General features: G+C 36.8%; 1 protein-coding gene across 26 annotated transcripts in view; it reads right to left on the reverse strand.

Annotated features, from left to right (window-relative positions):
- Window positions 1–19,476, reverse strand: part of SOX6 (SRY-box transcription factor 6) — a 588,321-nt gene that overhangs the window by 75,001 nt on the left and 493,844 nt on the right. For 23 of the 26 annotated variants that reach the window (XM_038569137.1, XM_038569135.1, XM_038569136.1 and 20 more), the window contains 3 exons: window positions 12,733–12,882; window positions 7,300–7,483; window positions 4,059–4,246 (listed from right to left, as the gene is read on the reverse strand). In XM_038569137.1, coding sequence (XP_038425065.1) covers window positions 4,059–4,246; window positions 7,300–7,483; window positions 12,733–12,882 — 522 coding nt within the window. The remainder of the gene's footprint in view (window positions 1–4,058; window positions 4,247–7,299; window positions 7,484–12,732; window positions 12,883–19,476) is intronic. The other 3 variants (XM_038569128.1, XM_038569150.1, XM_038569151.1) reach the window with 1 other exon arrangement.

The following is a 19,476-nucleotide window of genomic DNA, read 5'->3' on the forward strand; positions in this document are numbered from 1 at the left end:
ATGCCCAGTGCCAATTTACTACTAAGTATGGTGCACATGGATTAGGATGCTCTCTTCCAGGCCTGGTTGGGATGACAGATGGCCTTCAGTGAATGGCAGAGTTGTTGCAATAATATTGAATTTATTTCTCATTACTCCCTCAAACTAAATGTCTAGGCTCGCATTATGTTTTAAAGATTCTCTATGCGAACATTCTGAACAAAAATTTCTAGATGCATTTTTCCAAGAAATATTTAATTCAGAGCATTAATCAAAAGCAAATGATTTTCATAATTTAATAACAGAATGGTTATTTAAATGAAATAATTTGTTTTTTGTAGAATGAAGTTTCTGAAATGTATTAATTCTAAATACATTTTATCTAGCTGAGTGATTTTTCATGTAGGGGCCATCTTCTCCTTCCTTCCTCAATAGAAGACATTTGGCAATGTCTGGAAACATTTTGTTTGTCACCAAAGAGAGAGGTGCTACTAGCATCTAGTGAGTAGAGGCCAGATAATACCTCCCCATGACAAAGAATTATCAAGCAAAAAAAAAAAAAAAGTCAATAATGCTGATGTTGAAAAATCCCGATCTAACCTAATTAACCTGAAGTTTTCATAGCGTGTAGCAACTCAGGAGTTTAACTATGTGAGTTAGCCAAAATGCCAAAATCTGAAAAATCTGTTTCCTTCTGATCCTCCCATTATTGTGTGAGGACCTCTTAATTGTGTTGAGATAGTATATTTGTTCTCTATATTCAAGGTCACCCATGACTTAGTTAAAAGGTATAGGGAAGATAAGAAAATGCCCACTCAACCAGGAGCCATATTAGGTGCATTCACATACATCTCATTTCATTGTAACTCAGGTTACTATCCTCCTAGTAAGAAGAAACTGAGATTAGAGAGGATAATCAACTTGCCAAAAGTCACACAGATGGTAAGTGACAACTTAGTCACTATTCCAAGTGAGAATATATATTTCAAAACTCATTAATACTTTCTCATATATGCAAAGAAAATTTCTAAAAAAAAATTTCTGAATCACTAATGGTGGTTACTACTCAAAGAAAACTTCTGAATCATTAATAGTTAATGGAATGAGGAGGATAATTAAATTTTACCATATATTTTTCTGTATTAGAATTTTCAGTGAACGTGTATTACTTCTACTTAAAAACTGATAACTTAAAAAAGACTCAAATAAATCATTGACATACTTCTCAGGCTAATTTTAGGACTGACTCCTGACAAAAGAGTAAAGTAGAAAATAGTCCTAAGTTTATGGCCCCCAGTCTGTTGTTGTTAATCCAATTTCCCATTCAATATCTCTATGCTAAAACTTGTTTACTCAGAGCTTCAAAAAGGATCTTATAACATTATCCACATTAAGATTTAATATGTTATTTCATGGTGTTCTCACTGAGAATATAGTATCAGTTTATCTCTAATACCAGAATGGAAGAAGAGGTTTGGGGGCAAGACTCTTCTTCTCTTGTGGTCCTGAGACCTCACTGTATATATAATAATCTGTTCAGGCAGTTCTTAAAGAGAGGTTTTGCCACCTAGTTGAGTGGACCAGTGACTGGCATGTGCATGAGTCCCAAGAATATAAACTTTTATGGATTAACAGGAACCAAAAGACACATATTTCCTCAAAGAGTTTCTCTCCTACCTGGTCTGAACCTCCCACCAAGAGGATCAATCAAGGCAAAGGGGTCTAAGAGTGACCAATTTTTCATTGATTGTTTGATGCTAACCTTAGTAAGTCAGTTCAATGAGGACTGACAATAAAATTCTTCATTAAGCTTTGGGAAGTCAACACTTCCAGAGCTAAGCCTCCTAATCTATGTAAGGACTGATCACTTCATACTTTGAGGAGTCCACCATGTATCTATCCCCTTAATCTCTTTCCCAGCCTGCGAGCCCCAGCCATCTGCTAGAATGGCTAAAGAGTATAGGAGATCAATCAAAGATGAGAGGTTGATTTAACATGAGCAGTGGCTCTGTATCCCACTGTAATTGGTTAAATTGTGCTCCCTTCCCTCCCCTCCCCGCAAAAGATATGTTTAAGTCCTAACCCTTGGTAACTATGAATGTGAATGTAATTGGAAATAGGGTCTTTGCAGGTACAATCTAATGAAAATGAGGTTACATTGGATTAGAATAGATCCTAAACCCAATAGCTTGTGTTCTTATAAGAGGGAGATTTTGAGACTCACACACACGTGCGTGCGTACACACACACGAGACAGTCATGTAGAGGGAAGCAGAAATTGGAGTGATACAGCTGTAAGGTAAAGAATGGCAAAACGTGCCAGCAACCATCAGAAGATAGGAAGGGGCAAGAAAGGAATCTTCCTGAAATGATTGTGGCTCAGCCAACACCTTGATTTTACACTAGTTTCCAGAACAGTGAGAAAATAAGTTTCTGCTGTTTTAAGTCATCTAGTTTGTGATCATTTGGTATAGTTGTAGGAAATTAATATATTCAAAATCACATCCCCATACCTTTTGAAGAGGAAACAAAGAAAGAGAAAATAATACCCTGGTTAAAGCTATATATTCAAATACTCAAGTAACAGTACACATGACCTTATACTTATCTCATGACTTTTTCTATATGCTAGTTTAAAACTCCTTTTAGGAAATAGAAAAGTTTATTGGAAAGAATAGAGTCTCTATCATAGCACCTATGCTACAATTAGCAGGGTTGGAATCAAAGAAGAAATTCTTGGTCCTAACTTATAAATTATATTCAGCTTATACTGAATAAACAAATGAATGGAAATAAGTTTTTAAATTTAATCTCAAACTGTTACCAAAGATACTGCCCACTATGCTCTTCATTTGTCCCTATATAGTTCTCATGTTTGAAAAACAAAGAACAGTGGCACCAGGAAAATATTGTCATCTCTCCTTTTTAGATGGTATTCATTCTTCAGATAATCAGTATTTTTCACCCTGTGTACTAAACAGCCTCTCAACTGGTCTCCCTGTATCTATTCTTAAATTCCTACAGTCCATTCTTGCATATTAGGCAGAATGATCCTTTTATACCTATATCAGACCATATTTATGCCCTGGATAAGACCCATCTAAGGATTCCCATCACCCTTGGAATAAAATGCAAATCTTTTCCAGGGCCTACAAGGTCTAGCAGGTTCCATCCTAGGCTATCATTTTACTTCCTTCTCTTGTGCTTCTCTGTCACATGGGTCTCCTTGTAGCTGGTACACTCTAAGGGCCTCTACACATGTCATCCCTGCTACCTGGATGCTCTTCCTCTGGCTCTTCACATGGCCTGCACCATGGCTTTACTGAGGTCTCCTTCAAGTGTCACTTCCTCAGAGAGTCCTTTCCAACCCGTATAAAAGAACACCCTGGAACTCCCTATTCCCTATTCACTTCTATTACTCTCATGGCTTTTCTTCATCTCTTGACATTACTGACATTACATTACCTACTTAATTGTTTATCTCTTCATGGCCTGGGCTCCCCTATCACAGTGGAGGCTCTAAGAGAGCAGGGATTTTTGTCTGATTTGCTCACTGTTGTATCTTCAGTGCCTAGCACAATGTCTACTATAGGATAAGCACTTGACAAATAATTTGTTGAATAAAAAAATAAATGAATGTGTTTTGTAAGTTGCTTTGTTTTATTTTTTGCCCTGGCTAATAGGAAACTTAGTAATAAATTCAGTAGTGAGTCAGAGTAATATAGTCACCCTCATCATGAGCATATATGTTTCTTCCTTCTTTTTAAATATTCTGATATTCTATTTCTATTCTAATAACCTCATATATCTCCTTTGTTATAAAACATTTTAAATTTTTTTGTAATGGGACAGAGGATGCCAACAGGCAGGTAGGTTGGGTGCCAGGTTGGGTGCCTGGTTGGGTATGTGGGAGGCAACCCCACAGTAAGTGCGAAAGGGTGTACGTGTTTATCGGCAGTAATGCTTGAATGTGATACAAAACAGCCCTCAAGCTAGAATCTTTGGCTGCCTGGAAAGAGCCAGATGAGAATGAGCCACTGGGTCCAGCAGAGCCAGTGAAGGAAGGAAGCAAGTTTTACCTTTTCATTCCTGCAGTTGTTCAGCCCCATATTATTCATGGAGGACAGTTTCCCATCAACACCATGCGGCTGTTGCTGCTGTTGCTCCCGCTGGATCTGTTCTCGCATCTTCCGAGCCTCTTGAATGGCTTTCATCACTGTATCCTGATCTCCAAACAGGGCAGGGGAGTTGAGACTGGACAGGATATCTGTATACACAGGATGCATTATTAGAAGCTTATGGGGTTAGACACTAACAAAATACTGCCATTCCCCACTCCGCTAGAAAATGCTGCATTCTCCAACAAGGAAGGGGCATGTTTGCTATTAAGAAAACTGCAGTACTATGCCAAGAACACCTGGAAACCAAGCTGTGCTGAGCTCTTAGCCCTTGTAGGATACCCCAGCACTCCAGTTAATCCTGACCCTGTCAACCTACCTTCGCACAAAGGAAAGTTCCTAGATTCCAATTTTGTGTGTGTATGTGTGTGTTTTCTGGCTAGATCTAACAATTAGTGAGGGAATAGCAGGGAAGGAGGGGGTGGGTAGAGGTACAGTGATATCTGTTCAGGATACCTGTTATATTGGGTATACTAATGCAGGGAAGCTGTTTCTAGCCTAGCAGAAAAAAATCCTATGAGGCCACATGTGTCCTTTAGTGACATCTTTATCTGTGTGTTCATATGTCCACTGCAGGAGAGAGGGGGCGGGAAGGAATATACTGCACTTTCCATTCCCCAATCACTGGCTGGTTAATGAAGCATTCTACTCATCATGCTGCCTCAGTTATTTACCAAGAGAATGACAACCCATTCCCTACCCCCAACCGAACACCTACTGCTCTCAGCTCCCTGTCTTTGTGATAGTGAGGCTGTATGTGTGGGAGTGGTTTTCACATCTGTACAAAGCTTCAAATAAAGTGAAAATAAATATTTACTTTCATTATACTCCATGTAACTCAGAGGGAAAAAATAAAATTAAACTAATTCTCTTCCATATCTTGCATTGTACTGTAGGTTAAAATTAATACTTTACATAAGCTTTTCCAATTTTAGACAGAGAGAAGGCTTGCCGACTAATCGATTTCAGCTGCTGTGGTAAAGTTTAATGTGATCCACTTGCTTGTATCCTGGTATGAACATTTCACAGCACATGTATGTGTATGTATCTGCATACACATCAGACAGACAGGACAGAGGAAACCAGATGGGTCAAGTCCACACCGTGTGTATGTGTGTGTGTGTGTGTGTGTGTGTGTGCGCAATGCATGTGTATATGCATGAGTTTAGCAAAAATTCCCAAGGCTATCTATAGTAAATTGTTTAATAGCCAAACCATCACATCTTAGGCTATAGAAAACCCATTATCTTTTGCTCTGAAGCTTTTCTGATAAAAACCAAACTGAACACTTCAATACTGTCCGGACAAAATTGTGATTGCCTCAGCCCATTTCTAGCTTATGAACTAAGAAAGACTCCCTGCTGAAGTATAAACTTCATAAGAGCAGGCAGGCCTGTGACTTAGTCATCTTTGTCCCTCAAGATGCCCAGTATAGTGGACAAATACTTTCCAAACAAAATTCAGAAGTGGATAATGGAAAGGCCATTAAAGTCATTTCAAGACCAAGCCTATTATTTATCCTTAAGCTGGCTTTTTTTTTTTCTTATTTAACAACTTCCAAAAATCCAGCAACCATATTCACATACTGGAAATGACTTACTTCTCTCTTTCACACGAATGTCACTGACTTGGAGTGAAAACCTCCCAGCTCCTGGCAGAGGCGTCCTGACTCAAAATGAGAATAGGCTGCTGCTGTATGGATCCTAACGTCCCAAATTTTAACAAGGAAGAATTACATCTCACCATCAGATGATTCACTCAAACCCAACATGGTGCAGCAAATGTTACAACTGAGAGTTCACAAAAAAGGGCACTGAGTATATATGACTCAGGTGAAAGGACCCAGGTTCTAGTATTGGCTTTACTAGTAAGTATCTACATGGCTGTGGGCAAGCCATTTTACCTGTAAGAATCACAGTTTACTCTGTCATACAATGAGGGTAAAAATGCACTACCTCATAGGATTATTGTGAAAAATCAAATGAGATAAGATAGGCACAAATGACTTTTAAACTTACATATTATTTTGTTTATTATAATAAACATTTTAAGCTCCAGGACTCAGTAAGGCAAGGACGGTATTGTGATGAAGAAATGAAGCTCTAAGTCCCCAATCCCTTGTTATCTCTGTGTCTTATATGAACATTAAGAGGCTTAGTAACAACATATTAATACTAATTTGGCACTCTGCTACAGACAAATGCTTTCCCATTTATTGTTTCACTCCCCTTGTATATGTAAATGCGTTGGTGTTGGTTCAGTCTAGTTTTTTTTTTTTTTTAAATCACATGCCTTCTAAGTGCCAGACACTGTGTTAGGCATTTTATATACATTTTTCTCTCTGAATTCTCTCTCTCTCTCTTTTTATTTTTGAATTCTCATAACAACCTATGAGCTAGGTAATAATATTCCCCTCTAAGAGATTAGGACACTGAGTTCAAAAATATTAAATCACTTTCCCAGGGTCACATAGCGAGTAAGAAAAGGCTCTGAGTCCAAGTCTGTCTGATGCCAAAACCCATGTTTTCCCTCTGTACTTCTCACTGGGGTATGAATGTCCCTAGTGATACTTGGCAATATATCAGAGAGTGTAAGAAGCCCAAGGATCATTATGACACATCTTATCAGATATCAATTTTATTTCATATTATGTCATTGAAGTGTGTCATTCACATTTGTTTTAATGCAAAACTAATACGGGATAAGATGTAAAATTCACATACATTTTAAAAAGAAAATATAAAACTTCAAAGAAATGTTGGACTTTTGGCAGGCAGCTTTGAGGCCAGGTCCCTCTAGGCCCTTGGAGGGTTCATGATCACTCTCATCTGCCTAGAGTTACTTCAGTGGCAAAGCATTAACCAAACACAGAAATCCCCAAGTCTCTGATTTGCTGGATCGAACTCCTCAGCCTCTAAAGAACTCATCCCAGCAGGATTTATATTATGACCTTTTCCAAAAGTTCTAATCACCCAAGACACGAAAAGGGGTTATGTTTCAGTAGAAAGGATTTTACTTTTACTTTTTTTCCCCCCATGGACTAAGGAACACTTTGGAAACAGAGATTCAGTCATCACTGAACAGGTTAGCTTTCTTTTACCTAATTCATAAATCTCTTCCTGTTGTTGACCTTTCCATTTACCTAAAGAGGATCCTCTTCCCAAGCTTCCTCCAATGGGGCTGGGGATGCTGCTTTTGTTAGGCAGATTAACGGGGCTGGTTTTGCTGGCTGGGAAGAGGCTCTGGGTGGGAGATGTTGGGGACTTGACAGGCTCGGCTGTCTTGGGTCGGGAAGAGAGATTTAGCGGCTGTGCGGCTGCTTCATCCTACAAGAGTTTAACATAAATAATTATTAAAAAAAAAGACAAATGAAGCACATTATCACTTAGTAAGCCACAGTTATTTTACACCTAAGAGACAATGCCACATTCTCCTACAATAATAACAAAAGAAGCTAATTATCTACCTCCTTGAAGATTCATAGGAAGGAAACCTCATTAATTTCCCTGTGTTATGCTTCTATTTACATTAACTGTGTAGTTGGATCATTCTTTTTGCCAAATTAAAATCTGAATTAGCTCACATTACAGCTTAATTTCCTAATGTGTTTTCAAGGATCTAAATTAACCTAGGGCATTTACAAAGAATTATTTAAAATTTCAGCAGCTCTGTAGTGCTTTTGTGTTATTCTCTCTGAAAAGTTCCTGCAACTATAAATAGGCTCTGCAGCTAATTTTTTAATATATATTTTAAATCAAACAATTGCAAGTACTTTAAAAATGAAAACACAGGCTTCTTCTGCTCTCCTGGGCCTCTGCCCAGGGAGCCACATGCCACAGCATGGCTTCTATGTGGCTTTCTGGGTGTGGACACTCCTCATGGTCTATATTCTGGTCTCTATTCATGTTTAAAATTAATTTTTGCAAAGAGCAAGCACACATTATAATTATGTTTTACATACCATGCTATATGTAATTTATTTTTCATGTCTAAAGTGATGTCTCTTTATATTCTTTGCTACGTATATTTACAGAATGTCTATTTTAAGAAGCCTGTCCTTCTATACTGGGCACAGTATTCAAGTATCTGACTTGTAATTCTAGTGTAACCAGGAGCTTGAAAGCTAAACTCCTTGCCTTTATTTGCTCTCATTTATCCTACCATTAAACACACATAACAACATGCTCGTCATTTTAGAAATTTAGTTGTAATATAAACATAGTCATTTAAATGCTCAGTTATGAGACCTATCTTATTGTGTTCTAAAATTGTCGGCAAATGTTAATTTCTGTTTTGTTTCTGAGGAGGCATTGAGAATTTTTTTAATGTCATCTTTTAAAACACAATAGAGCTTGGAAACAGAACATCCTCTCCTTTGGGAAGAGAGCCTGACCCTAGCTGATCCTGTCTCCTTCAATACCACGGTCATTGTTTAAGGGAGGACAAAAAGAGATGCCAGAAAAGGCTCTCGGGAGGAAGATTAGAAAGAGAAAATAGAAACAACATGCACAGAGAAGCCAGGGTGTATACCAAGCACTGTGCTAGACATTTTCACATATATTTGCTCATTTAACTAGCAATAAGTCTATGAGGTTGGGCAGTATTATTCTAAATTCACAAAGGAGGAAGGGCCAGAGTGAGAGGTCATTGTCCAAAGCCACACATGGAAGGATAACATTTGAATTCTAGTTTATTGGACTCCAAACCCCAGATCCCTTTTCTATTAAACTGTCAGAGAAAATAAGTCATGTGATAACATAGTGTTCTGTTTTTTTATCTTGGTAGGAAATAGATAATCTGGCACATCTATGTTGGAATGTACATTTTTCCATATTTAGACATAGGAGACATGACTATATCCACTGTGCATGTCAAAATATCTTACGTGTTTGATTATAATTTTACATCTCTTACTCTGCACCCACAGGGTATTTAGCCTGATTAGTTGCTTTACTCCTCTCTAGACAATAGTGATTTATTTGCTAGGTATCTAGTTTTCTCCAAGTTTTTTTTTTTTTTTTTAATTTGGGGTTCATTGAGCTTCTTAGACATCTGAATTCAGAGTGCTCTTCAAAGTTGGAAAATTTTCAGCCATTACTTCTTCTAATATATTTTTCTGTTCCTTTCCTTTCCTTTCCTTCTGAGGCTTTAAGTGCATACAATAGGCCAGTTGATGTCCCACAACACTGACAGTCTTTTTTTTAAGGTATTTCAGTTTGGATATTTTCATCATTCCATCATCAAGTTCACTAATCTTTTTTTCTGTGGCGTCTAATCCCATCGGTACTAATCTAGTATACTTTTAATCTAAAAACTATATTTCTTATCTCCAGACATTCCATGGGTGTGTTTCATGTCTTATAATGCTCACGTTTTCCCTCTGTCTTCTTAAACATGTAAAGTTTATGACATCTATTTTTTTCAGCTTTGAGTATACCCTGATTATTTATTTTTATAATTCAATCATTGCTACTTCTGCCAACAATGCACTGAGCAGGGGAAGCATCTACCAACTCCCAATCAAGTAAATTTCTTTTCATCATGGCAGGCTTGATATTGGTTCTCACAGCATGGTCTGGCCTGATGGAAATTTCATGGATGTTTTTTAGGAGGAAGATTTGCCTACCTCTTCATTTGGCTATAGTTAGGTGACCCTATGGTAGCTGTTTTTGCTGTCTTAACTGCTAATTCTATCATTTGTGCCATTTTGGGGTCTGTTTCTATTGATTTACTTTTTTTCCTCATTATTGCTTGTATTTCCTTGCTTGTATGGATGCTACACACTATGAATTTTATATCGCTGGGTATTGAGTTTGTGTATTCTTTCAGATATTTGTGGACTTTGTTTTAAGACACAGAACAATTTGAACAAAAGCAACATGCTTGCTTTTAAGCATATTAGGTAGGTTCAGAGCAGTCATTAATTTAGGGATAATTTGGCCCCATTACTAAGGTAACACCCTTTCGGCAACACTACTTGACACCCTCTATGCTCCAAGATCTTTCCACTGTGGCTAATGGGAATATAATCCAACCTCAGTCCTTTGTGAACCTTGCAATTGCTTTGCCTGCTGTATCTGGTATTTTTCCCTGGTCTCAGAGAATTTCCTCGTGTACATAGGCTGATCAGTACTCAGCTAAATACAGGGGGATCTTCTACAGATTTTCAGTACTCTCTCTCTCTCAGTGTACAACTCTCTCCTCTCTGGTACTCTACCTCACAAACTCTATCTACCTTGGCATCCCAAAATCCTGAATGATATCCCTCTACTCAGAGAGGCTGCCATGTTCCATGTGTACCCTTCCTTGCACTATGACCTAGAAACTACCTCTAGACAGTAAGCTGGAATAATCATAGTACTTGCCTCACTTGTTTCTCTTCTCTCAGGAATCACTGTCCTATATTCCTACTGTAAATGTCTGAAAATCATTGTTTTATATATTTTGTCCTGTGTTTCAGTTGCTTAAGCTGGGAGACTAAATCTGATCCCTGTTCCTCCATTATGGCTAAAAGTGGAAATCTCGTAGGTATTTAGTTAGGATCTCTCTCAGTATATAACTAGATATTTCAATTACAACCACTATCACTATCACCATAATCTTCTTTATTATCATCAGATCTTCATCATCACAATCATCACTATACTTATATTTACAGAATACTCATTATATGCTAGAGGATTTAAGACCCACAATATTAACTCCCATTTTTCAGAGCAGAAAACTAAGGCTGAAATAAGTTAAATAATTTGCCCAAAGTGACACAGATGGTAAAAGTGGTAGAACTGAAATTTGAACAAAAAAATTCTGATTTCTGATGTTGGTAATTATAGTAGATAAAAATTCTGAGGGAAAAGAAGGTATATAGGTTATCTATGTTTAATTTTGTTACCTTCAGCAAACTATGCCCTATGTCATGTGGTCATGTTATGTACAGAGGGAAAGCAGTGATTACAGACAAAATCATATCTTAGTGACCATAATCCTTTCAATTACCAAATCATGAGATTATCTTCCGAACTTCTTCAATAATAGGTAGAAGCTATTTTTTTAAATTTAAAACATCTGCTTTAATGTCTTGATCTATATATTTTTACCCACACATACAATAAACAATCTAATAATTATAAGGAATGTTTCCTTTGTTATTAACATAAAATATAGTCAAGTCAAATTATATAGAGAACTCCCTAAGAATTTGCATGTGGTCAAGTGAGTAATAAAACTCAGTTGGCCCACAAAGCTGGAATGGTAAAAGCAGATGTAAACTTGAATTTAACCAGGGAACATTTTACTCATCCAGTAAAGGCTTGGTTTGGTAAGATTCCATTTGGCCAAGTCACTTATAAAATTACTTTTTCATGTTAAAATATCTAATACTCAATACCTCAAGTCAATAATGCTTGATATGTTCATATGCTAACAACTATAATTAAATGAAGTGCCTTGGTTTGAGTTGTAGTGTTCTGACTCTTATTCACAAACAGAAACTCTTGGAACACAAAATAGATAGGCTGTTTCCATAAGTAATGCTACCTTATTAAAAGTAAGCTGCCTATTGTAATATCCCAATATTTCTAACAACAAAGCATAAATGTTCATTTATTTCTTTGGAGAATTTAAAGCAAGGGTGGCATGAAATTAATTCCTATCTGCACATTATAAAAAATAAAATAATTTCAGTGGCTTTATAGCATTTGATGCTGTTTGTTAGCCTTAGAAGTTTCCCTTGTGAAAATTTAATAATTGCAAAATTTCTCCAAATGTAGTCCCTTTTGGGCATATTACATCTCTGCTTAGCATACCCTTCTAAGTAGATAAGTCAATGACAGAAAACAATTGTTTCTCTGAACTATATTATAAAAACCAACCAGTACCACCTATAGGTACCAGCTGCAGCACAAAGTTGGAACATATCATCTATTTCCCTCTGTTGCCAAATACTTCCTGGGTGCCACATTTTAAGACTCTGAAAATTAGTTGAGGAAAGACATCTAGTAATGTCCCAGCAGTAACCTGGGAGAGCCTGTTTATCCTCTCACAACTACACGGCATCAAAGCATGAATAGATAATGACACCACTCACTGCTCATTTGAGCCCACGTGAATTATTCCAACAAACCATACGAAGTCCAGCATTAGATTCTTTTCTGTCCCCCTTTTTTTTAAATCTAAAGTTTTGAGAACTTCCTTTTCTGATACTGTAAGTTGGCTCCCACCTGTTTAAGAAACTTCGAGAGAAAGTGTCACAAGTCTATGACAAAGACTGGTAATAAAACCATGGCCATTCATGCCAATGAGCATTAAAAAATAAAAGCCAGAATCCAAAGGGGAAAAACTCTTGAGAAGTGAATTTGCAGATTTAGGTAAAGATCTCACAATATGGCACTATTGTTATCAAAAGGGAAACACCTGTTTCTCAGTGCTCAATCATGAAGTTTACCATAAAGAGGAGCATTTGGGGTTCCTTTATGCTGCTATGCTTCCTGCTGTTTATTCCCAACCCAGTCTGGTTCACTACTTTTCTTGTGAAGCTGTTTTCCAAACTGTTTTCACAATCCTGCAAAGCAAGTACCTTAACTTGAGTTACAGGGCTGGTCCCTCTCTTTTCATTTTTTATCCCGGTAGGTGAGACTGCCCCTGCTGTGTTTGGTGGCTGTGGAGCTGATGGCATCTTTGCTCCAGGTGACACCTGCATGCTGGCCAGCTGAGCGGCATAGAGCTGCTGCAAAACAGGGAAGACAAACATTATCTCTTTAAATGCAGCTGAAATTGAGTTTCACAAAAAAACAAAACAAAACAAAACAAGACAAAAAACTTACCATATTGTTAGATAACTATTTCTCTGACAGCCTTGCAATTTCTCTTTCACTATTTTTTAAAGAGGAAATAAGAGAGACCAAATAATATAAAGAAAGAGCACTAGTATGAGAGCCATTGTCCTGTTCTTGGTCCTTTGAGCAGTAACTTTATGAACCCGAACAAAGGACTTGGTTGCTCTAGAACTCAGTTTCTTTGGTACAAAAAGAAATTTGACTAAATCATTTTCTATCATTCTTTCTAGTGCCTAAAATTGATGTAAAAAGTTCTTCAAATGTCAGTATGTCCATTCATGTGATTTTAATATTCATGAACTAAGAAATTAGTCTGAACTTTCCTAGGGATTCCTATAAGAATATTGTTCTTATTCAATATCAACCAAACTTCTCAGGGGGATGCTGATCCTTTTGGATGATAAGAACGCTGCCCTCAAGATCCCTGAGGCCCAACAGCAGTTACTGTTTTCTCAGGGTCTTATTTCTAGGCCACATATAACATAATCCTCAAGAGAATATAGCCATATTCTTGACAAAAAAATGAAATGGAATGGAATGAAATGGAATGAAATTAAATGAAATGAAATAAAATAAAATAAAATAAAATAAAATAAAATAAAATAAAGCTTCTTTTTCCTAGCATAGGTATCAAATCCTTAACTATTGACTTATTAGCTTTTGGGTGAAATTGGTAATAAGTGAATGTGTTAATCTGCTATGGTTAACCAGAATTCAGATACCTCAATCTTTACACTATTTAATGCTTGGAAACTCCATTCAAATATTTTCTTTTCTTCTTATAATCGAGATTAAGCCATTACCTTGATAGTCATATTTCTATCATAATAAATAGAAAGCTTCCTAGTTCATCAACCACAGAGAAAATAGCTCAAACTTTGCCATATTAGTAAGGGAAAAAAAAACAGGTGGTTTGTATGTAATTTCCAGCATTACTATCATTCAGATGGACAAATAAAAAAAATTACAGTAATCAAAAACAGACCTTTCAGCACATGTAATTAAATGAAAGCTTAATAAAGAATAATTTGCAAGAGCCAGATGTGCTTATGTCATGATTGTTGCTTTCTTTGGAACAATTTTTCTAATATAACAAGCCTCTAAAGAAATTAAAGTTTCATAATTCTGTGTGTGCAATGACTCAGTGGCAAGAAAAATTCACAAGTAAGAGTCAGTCAAACTGCTAGAATTTAGAGAGAGAAAAGGCTGCCTCTTCTGTTTCCTTTTTACTCTGTGGTATCCTTTTCCTTTGAAATTCAGCCAGGTGTCTTCAAAGAAGGGGGGGCAAGTGAAGCTTCTGAAAATTTTCTGCTTGGATAAAGCCACTGAAGAAAAGTTTTATACTGAATGGAGTGAAGATGGTTGAGAGCTGAAAAAATGTGGGCCACACAGTATCTGGCGTCATGACCAATATGCCCTCCTACTGAGTATTAAAGAGTCATGAAATCTTAGAGAGGCAAGAGTCCTTAGACATCATTTATGCCTTCATTTTCCCTCAATAATTCAAAGATCAGAAGAAATTCAATTTTACTCAATTTTGAGTCCTCCAGGGGACTGCAACTAGTGAAAAAAAATGCAGAAAAACAAATCTTCGGGAACAAATCTATTTTTTAAACAGCTAAATCCAGAAAGCCTTCAGATTGAACAATACAGCCGCTTTTTAGAAAAAATGTTAATTGCTTCCTCTAAAGCTTTGATAACCGTTTACTTTATATCCCTTTCTAGTGGTTTGTGCCTAAGAGAGGAAAGACCCCAGAAATGCTGAGACTCCTCAGAGCTCCTTGTAAGCTGTGATCAAGGATAGTAGCAAGAAGCAGCATCGCCACATACCATATAACTTATAGAGCTGGGTAAACTGGACAGTAGGATGTCAGATAAGATTTAGTAGAATAAGCTTTGAAATAAAAATCAGAAAATAGAGCCCAAAGTAAAGATAGAAGGTGCTCACAAAAGGTAAATATTGTCACATTTTGTCTTACAAAACATATAACTTGAGATCTAAGTACCATGCTTTTCAGACTGAAGACTTTCAGATCTGGCCTAGATAAAAAGAATGCCATTCGTTGAATAGGTGCAGGTTTACTAAACGATTTCACAGACAGCTCATCTTCTAAGCTAACATTAATTGAATATGTTCTATGTGCAAGGCTCTGTGTTAGAAGCTGTAGAGGATTCAAAGTCTTGGAACAAGAACACAGCCTGGAGAAGACAGAAGATACAGATCCTAAACACCTGATGTGCCCCTTCTTGGGGTGCTTATCGCTTTTTTAAAAATCTGTGTTTAGTTGTGCAATTATGTCTTGTCATGCTCAATAGACTGTAAGCTTATTGAAGTCACAATCAACCTGATAATTTCTGAGTGCCTAGCAGCAAGAATAGTGCCTCACAAATAAGAGCTAACCAATCAATATTTTCTGAATTAACGTACTATATAAAACCACTACATGTTAGGAACGAGAGACATTCTCTATAAATGAAGCAGCAGAAGTGATATATGATTATATTTATTTTATGCAACAAATAATTTTATGCTGTTGAGTTAAAAAAAAATAAAAGGAAAACAAACCCAGCCCAAATGAAATTACATTGTTTCACAAGAAATGGTTCTTTTGAAGTCATTTGTTAGAATGTTAACAAGAAAGCTTTTCAATAACTGCTAGCTTCAGTCAACTCTCTTCAACTTTTCTGACACAAATTCTACTTCTTGAGCAGCAACTGAGGGGGTAATTCCAATTTTTCTTCTTAGTCTAGTTATTTATGAATTTAAAGATTCTTTAAACGCTACTGCATCCTTTTTTGGAAGAACATAAAATATGAGTTATTCAAATAAATAGCTTTAGTTCAAAAACTCCTTTGCAGGCTAATGGTTTGGGAAAGAGAAACGTTAAACTCTGATTAACTAGTACATAAGAGTTTACAAAAGTGTCATTCCACATAAGATTCTGAGATCATAGTTCACAGTCACAATGATGATAATGATGAATATTCATTTCCAAACACAGTTGAGGTTTACAAAACCAACAATGTAGTAAAGCTTATAACAGGCTTAGCCAAAGTCTCATAAACATTTAAACTTTGGTGAAGACTTGTTTCTGTAAATATAGATTTTTTCCATTTCAATTTTGAAAAATGTTCAATGATTGTTTGGGATATTGTTTCTTTATCCAAGATATATAAAAGATATGCAGGGCATACATGTCAAAAATGAGCCTAGCTAAATATTTTTCAAAATTATAAAATCACTCATATTTTATAGGAGCACTTTAAGAAATGCTTTTACTGTTTTATGCTTAAAAATATTCCACCTTTAATATTATTAGTTCAGTTTTAATAAAGTAGCCAGTATTAAGATTTTGGTAAGTTGAAAAATGAACTTAGCTCCTAGAACTGAAAGGGCCTCACCAAATCATTTAGTCTAGTCTTACCTCCTCATTCTACTGATGAGCAGAGGGCCGTAGAAGAGAAGTAACATGCTGACAACAGTATAACTAGTTAGCATTGGTAGTAGAAGAACACTCTAGCTCTCATTTCAACATTACCATTTAAAGTAGAAATGACTATATAACGAACCAACCTTTGCACCTTGCAGGTACGTTTCCAGTATTGATGAATTTGTCCAATGACAAATCTTTATCAAATGCTTACCATAAACTAAACATTATGCTAAATACTTGGAGGGTCAACAACAAGAGACTCAGAAATAGTCTTCATCTTAATGGAGCTAGAAAGAAAAACTGACATTAAATAAATGCTTAGACAGTAACTATGAATTATGGTTAGGTTAAGTGCTGAGAAAGAAAAATACAGAATGTCAAAAGACCATTGAACAAAGGTATTTAGCATAGTCTGGAGAATCAAAATAGCTTCTCTAAGGAAGTGATACTTTAAGAAAGAATTATCCAGCTGGAAAGGTTATAAAGAACATTCCAGAAAAAAGAAAGATTATTATGGCTCTGAGGTAGAAAAGAAGAGAATATTTCAAGAAACTAACAAACGGCCAACATGGCAGGACTGTTGAGTGAGGGTGGAGTGGCATGAGAAGGATCTGGAGAGGGGTGGAGTCTTATAGGTCACATTAATCATTTTAGACTTTATTCACCAAAAAAGAAGTATCTAGAAAAAGCAATGAACTAAAACCAAGACACAAAGAATCTTTCCTGTGCTTTACCTCTAATTCACTGACCAATCTTTTAAATAAATTAGATTAAGTCCTATGAAGAGCTCATAAATCCATAAACATCTACCTCTAGTACTGTTTCTAGAGATCTGTGTCCTGAGACTTGCCCTAAAGAAAAACATATCTTGCATTTGGATCCTGGTGATACTTTAATAACTAGGCCTACTTACATTCAACACAAAACAAATAGGTCCTACAAAACTCAGCCTTATGGTGAAATTCTTGAGTGCCTTAGAGTATATACACTGGTCTATAGTCAGGATCTAAAAATTTTATCGTGTCAGAATCATTTTATAACACTATCGGGCTTGGGAATAGAGGCCTGCTTTACCCCCAATACAGCCAAATTCATGTCAAATTATAATGAGTGGTGTCACAGTCTACTACTTAACATAACATGAAATATACACATATATGTACCTACTTTGTGTGATAAAATCATGTAAGATCTCCAATAGAGAGCCCCATAGAAAAAACAGTGCGAGGCCTGTATTCTCATAATCACATGATTTTCACATAACCACATAACCACTCATCCAGCCATTCAATCATCACCCCCATTCATTCACGTGTTCATTCAACAAATATATATTGTGCGCTAACTCAGTCAGGTTCTATGTCAGGTATTTTACACTTATTATTTTATTTAGTTTTCAAAATAATTATATAAAATGGGAATTATTATCTATTACAGAGTCAGTCTGACTTTAAAGTCCATGTGCTTTAAGTAAGCTATACAGTGAATTATAATGAAACCCATTTCCTGTCTCTAGCCACCAGACAAGAATCATTGTCCAAGGAGAAGAGAGATTCTGATGTTGCTGCTGTTCCGAGTTCTCAAATAGCAAACTGTATTTCCAGATGTCTTACAGTGACTTTTTCTTAAATGGCACCTCACAGTCCTCAAATATGGAAAGAGTTAATGGTGCCACCAGCCACCTTGAAGGTGCAAGGGGCACGATTGTGATCTAAACAACCCCTTTCTGCAGCCAATCTTTGAGCCATAATAGAAGATATTCGAAATACCCTAGTGACACATATTTAATAGGTGGATAAAGTAAAAATAACTATGCAGAGTATAGGTAGAAATGGGAGAACTTGATCAAAATGGAAATTGGCACCAGTATCCTCCTGTATATGGAAACCAACAGTGAAAAAGCAGGCACACCTTCACACACTAGATTCTCTTTGGAGTAAATTCTCCTGTGTTTTGTCATTTCAATTAGAAAGGGCATTTTAAAGTGGCCTGTCGGAATCTGGCCCAGAGAGAAAGAAAAAACATTTTCCCTCAAACACAACTAGCCTATTGGTGGATAATGAAGAAAGGAAGGGAAGGAAAATGCTATTCTATAAAAACAGATTCGATAGGTACTACTGAGAGCTTTCAACCCCGACCCTTATAGTTACCTCACTTGCTGTAACTCCACATAGTATCTGGGAACCCCATATCTCCAGCCCTGGTTAACTCAGGTTCTGTTCTTGTGTACCACACACTACTGAGGGCAGTGGGGGCAACTGGAGATGTTGGAGGAAACAAGCAGGGTGGGTGAGGGGTGTCTTTAAGGAAATGAAGGTCATTATTTACTTGATTGATCCTGCCTAACACTAGGCCCCAAGCCTGGCTCAGTTCTCCAGGGACATCCTGGGTTTTGTTACCTTCTCAAAACAATGCTGATGACCATTCCTCTGCCTACCAAGCAAGGCATGCTATAAAGCTGGACAAGTTCAGCTGTGAGTCTGTGAAAAGGTGGAACGGAGACAGGGGTAATTAAGCAGCATGATTTAGTGCTTGTTCAGCACAGGGAAGAAAATATGTCAGTAACAACTCATTACAGACTGGTCGGGGGTTGGTGGAGGGGGTGTGCTCAGAGAAAGCTTAAAAATAATTTGAAAGAGATCACAAATACTTTTACTTCTCATAAACCTCCAATGTCAACAAAACGATCCAGGAAATATAGCTGTGGTTTTATGGAAGGAAAGAACTGAAGTCCTTGTTTTTCAGCATAGAAGGTACTTGTTTAGCTATACCCCTAATATTTGACACCAAAGAAAATTGGCTGTAGGGATAGGAGATGAAAAGGAATAGGGGGAAGAGCTACCACTCTCCCTTCTCACGTATTGGGCTAATTTCTAACTCAGCCTCCTTGCTTCTCTTGCCATATTCTTTCTTTCCCTATTAACTCCTCATGTTTGTAAAAATTCTACTCATCTTTTGAATCTCAAGTCAAAAAACCACTTTTTCCTTAAAGCCTTATCTGACCCCTGCCTCCTTTGTGCTCCCACCAGATCTCTTCTATTCCTGTGTAGT

The sequence above is a fragment of the Canis lupus genome, chromosome 21 (genome assembly GCF_011100685.1).
Source record: "Canis lupus familiaris isolate Mischka breed German Shepherd chromosome 21, alternate assembly UU_Cfam_GSD_1.0, whole genome shotgun sequence".
Taxonomy (NCBI): Eukaryota; Metazoa; Chordata; class Mammalia; order Carnivora; family Canidae; genus Canis; species Canis lupus.